Genomic DNA, 7335 nt, shown 5'->3' with positions numbered 1-7335 from the left:
AGAAAAGACAACAAAAACCAGCAATGAAAGAACTAACCCTCAATTCATTTCTTCCCATTAAACAATTAGAAATCCATTTTGCTGCACAAAGGCCAAACCGATGCGCTGCATCCAGCCATTTATTACCGTGGCACCTCCAGCCCACAGAAACACCAACATGTCCATCTGTTCCAGCAGCACCAGCCCTAGGATACCCAACAGGGGCTGCAAAACTCATGGCATGGTAACAGACTGCTCAGCTTCCTGCTGTGTGAACTCTGACTGACAAATCTACCCATACTGTTAGGGGTGTCCAGCACGAATGGCACTGCCATGAGCAGAACAGCAGGATGTACAGCTTCAGAAAGTTGGGCCTTGCTTCAAAAATCTTTCTATCTGATCAGGGTCATCTTGCCTCATTTCTGCTGGTTGCTTGGAGTAAATAAAGGAGGTATAAAGATCTTCCACTGACTTGACTAAGACAGCAGGCACAGAGGACTCTCCAAGAGAATGAGGTGTCTGCAAATGTACATTAAAAAAAAAAATCAAGAGAGGGTGCAATTAGTGCACAATCAGTTCATTAGCTGCCCTGATCTTTATTATCTCTAAAAATTTACAAAGAACTGGAATGTCAGCAACTGGATGATTAAAAAACCACAACAACAAAACTACACAACAACAAACCCCTAGTTCCCTTGGCCAAAGGGCAGCTATTCCTGCACAGCAAGCTGAAAAGAGGGATAGATTACAAGATACAAAGCATCATGTCTTAGGAAAGAAATCAACAGCTGGCTCATCTCTCAGCAGCCCCACGCAGAACCAGTGGTGGCAATGACAGAGGGAGTTTCTGCAAGGAAGCAGGAACTGAGTCAGAGGAAGCCCCTCTGCATTTTTGGTTAAGAATTCAAATTAAACTTACATTTCAGGGATGGTCACCCACCTCTCAGCCACATGGAGCTGATTTCATGGAACAATAGCTGTGCCACAGCCAACTCTCACCTGGCCACACAGCTCAGCCCCATCCAGCTTTGAGGATGTTGTTTCACTATCTGCAACCAGAGATTCCTGCTGCAAGCAAAGGTCTGGCTTCACCAGTTCAGCATTCTCCTGCTCTCCACTGGGCTGAACATACAAGGCCAAAGGATTCAGTTCCTTGAATTCCTAGGAACAAATAAAAAACACACCAGGACAGGAGAAAAGCCCATGTTGTAACCACCACAAAGAATAAAAAGGATTCGATTCAGCAAACCTCTAGTAGGTTTTATGGAGAAGCACAACACCCCCAAGTGAGCTCAAAATTCTTGCAGAAATGGCCTTCCTAGGAAAATCAACTCCCCTCCTGCCAGCAGCAAAATTTCTCAGCAATGCCCCTCTCCCCTTCAGAAGTGGACCTACACGTGGAAAAAAATATGATGACAGGATCTAATCCTGCCAAAACATGCATTCTGCATCTACTGAAGGAAGCAACAGAGAGAAGCACTCCAGGCTGTAAGGCCCAGTTTTCTGCTGAGATATAAAATCATGGCAGTACCTTTCCAAGGGTTTTCATCATCCACAGAGTTCTTACTGAAACTGAGCTGACACAGGCAGATGGTGACACAGAGGAGCCTAAAGCACAAATGCCCTCTGCACTGGCTTACAACTGGAATGTCTGTCTGAGGCACAGCAGGCAATCTACCACGGTCACACTGCCCAACACGGTACCTTTCACTGGCAAAGTAAGAGTTTTTAAAGCAAGACAATCTCCATAGCTCAGTTTGCTAATGGCATAACCAATCTCCAGTGCTCACAGCACGGCAGGCCAAAATAATTTAAGTATCACAGAATTATCAGGGTTGGAAAGGACCTCTGGAGATCATCCAGTCCTGCCAAAGCAGGGTCACCTGGAACAGGTGACAGGAACGCATCCAGGTGCGTTTGGAATGTCTCCAGAGAGGGAGATTTCACCACCTCCCTGGGCAGCCTGTTCCAGTGCTCTGCCACCCTCAACATGAAGTTCTTCCTTATGCTGAGGTAGAACTTCTTGTGTTTTAGTTTATGGCCATTACTCCTCGTCCTGTTCCCGGGCACCACTAAACTGTCTGGCACCATCTTCTTGGAACCTGCCCAGAACTGGACACAGCACTGCAGATGTGGCCTCACTAAGGCTGAGTAGAGGGGCAGGACCACCTCCCTTGACCTGCTGGCCACATTCTTCCCAATTCACCCCAAGATCCCATTGACCCTCCTGGCCCCAGGGCACACTGCTGGCTCATGGACAGCTTGTCATCCACCAACACTCCCTGGTCCTTCTCCACAGCGCTGCTCTCCAGGTCAGCCCCCAACCTGGTATTGGGGTTATTCCCCCCCCAGGTGCAGGACCCTACAACTGCCCTTACTGAACCTCATTAGGTTTCTCTCTGCCCAGTTCTCCAGCCTGTCAAGGTCCCCCTGAATGGGAGCACAGCCTTCAGGTGTATCACCTACTCCTCCACTTTTGTATCATCAGCAAACTTGCTGAAGGTACATTCTATCCCTTCTTCCAGGTCATTGATAAAGATAAGACTGGAACCCACTGTTGATCCCTGGGGAATGCCACTGACTCCAGGCCTCCAACTGGATTCTACTCTGCTGATCATGACCCTCAGAGCTCTGCCATTCAGCCAGTTGTTGATCCACATCACTGCCCATTCACCTAACACACATTTCCTGGTGACCTTTTCTTCTACCTGCTTGGTGATGACCTCCAGAATGCCCTGGTCCATCACCTCTCCAGGGATGGGGGTGAGGCTCATTAGCCAGGAGTTTCCTGGGTCCTCCTTCTTGCCCCTTTTGAAGATGGGAGTGTTCCTCACTCAACTGCTCACGATGTAGCACTACTTTAAGTCATACAATATAATCTAATGAACTTGAGCTCTCATTAATTGACTGGATGAATCAATTAACACATCTCTTAACAACCTCTCAATTCCATCTCAGTTTGGCCTTATGCTCAGAACACCTGCAGTGATTTTACTTTTCCCTGTTATCTCTACAAGATGTGTGTCAGCTGAATCTGCAACACTACCAAGCTAATCAACTTCTAATCCACTGCCAGAAGGCAGTGGAAACAATCTGTTCTGCTAAACCAGAACATCTCTGCTGTATCATCAGATTCCACCTTAACCAAAAAGCAAGCTCTCACCATAGAGAGACACACACTGTGGGTTGCAGCCACAAATGGTAAGCTACAGGAAAGCAGGGAATACCAGTTTTGCTCTTCACAAAACTACTTGCTTCAAGGTAAAGATCTTCCCATTACAAGGGTCCTTTCCTTGCCCTTTCTTTGAGCAGCACATGCCTCCCTCCTGACCTGGGAAGGAATGTTCTCTCCACAGACATCAGCATATCCCATATCCCTCAAGACAGAGTGGAAGTAGACATCCTCCTTGGTGGATGTGTCACAGAGGAAGAGGTGCAGAATGCCATCCACATATTCATCCACAATGCCCACAAGCTCCTTGAAGCCACAGAGATTCTTGAACAGGAGAGTTGCTGCAGGAGACCACGTACCCTGAAGGAGAAAACAAGGACATGAAGTTACTATAAACAGGCCAATGTCCACCACCTGAGACTTTTCCTGGTGGAGGGCACTTGTCAAAAGGCAACTGAGCCAGGCCAGGCCAGTGACAAATACAGGAAAGTCAGGCAGACCAGCTTCCCAGCACAGAACTAAACCAAACTACTCCCAAAGCCTGCAATGCTGGGTACACTGGGATTGCCCTTTTACCTTAAATACCCACTTCCAAACACAGTCCAACGGCATTCACCAGTGATTTTATCAAAACTGCCTAAAATACAGTTGTTTGGTGTTTATTTTGTCCAATTCTTGGAATCATGAGATTTTACAGTTGTCAGAAGTATCAGAAGTTATTAAGAAGCTGTTAAGCCTCACTGCAATGAAAATCGTGATTAACTCTCAAAACCCAGAGGAAACAACTTTTTAAAAGTAGCATCTTTAAAACACACAGAGGCAGCAACTCTGCTCACATGCTTTCCTTCAGAGATTGTACTTCTGCTTCTTGACCAAGAGGTTTCCCACCACAGAGGAACTTTATGACCTCTGTAACTCTTTGGCTGTGCTGACTCCACTTAAAGCTCTGTCACTGAAGAGTTTTTTAAAACAGAGACAACTTTTTGTCTGTTTTTTAAAACAGACAACTTCTATTTGGTAACTCTTGTATATATGTCAATAAACAAAACTGCATGTGAACATGTACCTCCACAGGTTTTACCCACGCCAAGGAACACGGGATGGCCTGAGCAGGGAGCTTCAAGTACTGCCACCTACAATACAAAGCAAAACCATTACTGCAAAAATAGGGAAAAATCAGCAGCAGAGCAGAACTCTCTCCTCTTCTGGGTTTTAATATCAGCTTAGGAATAGAGAGGCATACACTAGACTGTGTGCTTATGACTAAAACCTAACAGCAGCTTTGGAAAACACTCCATATCCAGAGAATGGGCAGAGCAGAAACAGCAGTAACAGCTGCTACCTTACACATTCCCTGGCCCAAGCACATTCCCATCAGAACTCCTTGTGGAGACAAAGCTAGAGACAGAGAGCCATGACTTTTGAACCAAAGAATGCCAACAGCCAGGCAGGAAGAAACACAAATGAGGGGGAAGATGCAAATATGGAAAACGTGCTGAACTGCAGAGAACAAGTACCTCTGGCACCACAAACGTGTCCCACTTGGACTGATGTCCCTTCAGGAGAATGTTTATATCCATTCAGGGAACACAGGAAGGGGGATTAGGGAAGTTGTCCCAAGGTGAAAGAAAGCAGCAAGAGGACAGACTGAGGAGTGAAGGCAGAAACAGGAAAGGATTTAGCAGTGTACCCCAGAGGTCAATGCTGGGTCCAGCATTGCTCAGCGTCTTCATTATTGACCTGGGCAAGTCTACCCTCAGTCTGCTGATGATACAAAACTGGCAGGAGTGGCTGATACCCCAGAGGGTCAGGCTGCCATCCAGATGGATCTCGACAGGATAGAAATGGGCAGACAGGAACCTCACAAAGTCCTGCACTTGGAGAGGAACACCACCACACACCAGCACACACCTGGGGCTAGCTGTCTGGAAAGTGGCATTTTTACCATGAAAGTGAGCAAGCACTGGAACAGGTTGCCCAAAGAGGTCATGAAGTCTCCAACCTTGGAAACATTCAGAAACCATCCTGACAAGGCCTGGGCAGTCTATTCCAGACGGCTCCACTTGAGCAGGAAGCTTGGACAGGATGCTTTCCAGAAGTCTAATCCAACCTCAGCTGTTCTGCCGCCCACGTGCAATGTACTTACTTGAGGAATCTCAGCCAAGACTTTTGGACAATTTGGAGGTGTCCATAATCTGCATAGAACACCTCCACTTCTTGGTCACTGATCACACGATGGATGATAACACGGTACCACCATTTAGAGACCATCACACAGCAGAGCTGTCCAGGCCGTACTGCAGAGTCAGGCATGATGTATTTATCAGAGACCAGTTTATGTGAGTAAAGGTGTCTGTAAAAGATCATAGGGAGAAACTCTGCTTAGTAGGTTGCAGGACATGAACAAGCACACGGGGCATCAAAAGAATCCTGATTTTTCAAAGTCCCCATGACATGAATTTTCAGGAGTTGCTTCAACAGATCCTTTATATATCTCTGTTCTCCCACACTTGAACTGCAATGGCAACAAAAAAATTCAACCCCAAACTTTTAACATTTGAATGATATGCCTGGGGTCCGACAAAAAGTTAATTAATGGGGATTAATCAGAGGCTAAATACCATTATTCTAACCATTAATTTTTTAACATTACCTTTACATGTCATTGTTTCTTATGAACCAAGTTCCGGAGCACTGGCTCAAAGCGTTAGAAATGGAAATAAAAGCTTTAACTGAGCACATTAGCAACAGTAGCACAAGGCAAAGGAACCCTTTAAGATCCTCTCCATAATCTTTCCAGGTTTTTGAAGTCCAGAACAGCCTAAGACTATTTTGCTGTTGAACACACTCACTGCTTGTTAGTTAAGAGGAATGGCTAAGCACGATGAGTAGGGGTTTCAGTACAGCACCTGCATCCAATTACCAAGTAATGAAGCCAGCACTGACCATCCTCAACAGCTGGTGCCCTCTTCCCTCGACACAAACACACACACCACAGGCAGCAGCACTGCATTGGCACAACATGCTCCCACCTCATCTCAAACATCAGATCCTGCAGTTTGTGGGATGTTTCCCTGCCACAGATGTGGATGTAGAACTGGGTAGGAGAGACGACGAATTCCACGACAACTCCCACCAAGGACCTTCTCTTCAGAGGTGGTAAACTGCAAAGGCTTCTGTCCTGAACAGCATCTGGGAGGATTTCTTCACTCAGTGCCAGCTTGTTTGGTAGCAGCTGCTGACAATCTTGAGGCTACAAAGGGATAAGAGGAAGGTGGCACTCAGATGTCTCGTCACACACTGATCACACACAACTGGCCTTTCCAGTAAGTTAAAAAGGGTAGTTCTGTTTTCCCAGGGACCTGTGAATTACTGAATATCAGAGAATCCCAACAAATTGCACAAACCTAGATCCAAACTTTCCCTGTGACAGAAGCATTCATTTTCACACTCTCTCTCTTCCTTCCCTCCAGTGTAAAGAGGGGTACAACAAAAATACCTTGCTCATATTCCTACAAGGAATAAAGGAGATGAATTGAAGTCACGTCACATATTTAGATAAAAGTAGTAAATGGCTGTTGCTAAAAAAGCAAAGCACAACAAAACAAAAATCCCCACGAACAAACCAAAAAACCAAAACCCAAACCAAATTAAACCCACCTCTTTGCTAGATTTTACTGAAAAGATGTTATTTCTATGTTCTGTGACCACAAAAAAGTACATGACTGAATGAGGAAAACTATCTGAAAATTACTCAGAAGTGACAGAAGACATAAATGCATCCCACTTTCACACTAGAGCTATTTCCCAAGGACAAAACCAAACAAAATATCCAAGCTTTGTTCTTCTTACTCCAAACAGATTTGTATGAGTGAGCTGTTAGCACAGCTGTCAATTAGCACAGCTGTCAGTTTTGTGTTATTCTTACTGCTGAAAACATTATTTCCTTTGAACTAGTGTAGATGGAAACAGTGCATCAACAATGCAAACTCAACAAAGACAGTAAAAAGAGTTATCACCCACTTGAATAAGACATGAAAAATCTACAGATCACTTGTCCATCACTTACTTGTTTGAGGTGATCACCCAAATCTACTGCTTCTGTTTCCACTGGCTCCCACTTCTGATGAAGTGCTGCCTGGTGGAAGTTATCTGTCTCACAGACGGGTTCCAAAGGAGGCATC

The 7335-nt window shown here is 45.5% G+C and overlaps 1 protein-coding gene across 1 annotated transcript; it reads right to left on the bottom strand.

The window, feature by feature from the left end:
* Positions 1–23: 23 nt before the first annotated feature.
* On the bottom strand, positions 24–7335 carry TDRD5 (tudor domain containing 5). The gene is given in 8 exon segments (XM_029962265.1): positions 24–359; positions 361–498; positions 979–1140; positions 3311–3511; positions 4218–4284; positions 5298–5504; positions 6184–6404; positions 7221–7335. Coding segments are annotated over 8 exon segments (1284 nt in total). The 5' UTR covers position 7335; the 3' UTR covers positions 24–185.

Source organism: Manacus vitellinus, unplaced genomic scaffold (assembly GCF_001715985.3).
Source record: "Manacus vitellinus isolate BGI_N305 unplaced genomic scaffold, ASM171598v3 scaffold_44_pilon, whole genome shotgun sequence".
Taxonomy (NCBI): domain Eukaryota; kingdom Metazoa; phylum Chordata; class Aves; order Passeriformes; family Pipridae; genus Manacus; species Manacus vitellinus.
The sequence above is the reverse complement of the archived record's forward strand: the minus strand, read 5'-3'. Positions and strand labels throughout refer to the sequence as shown.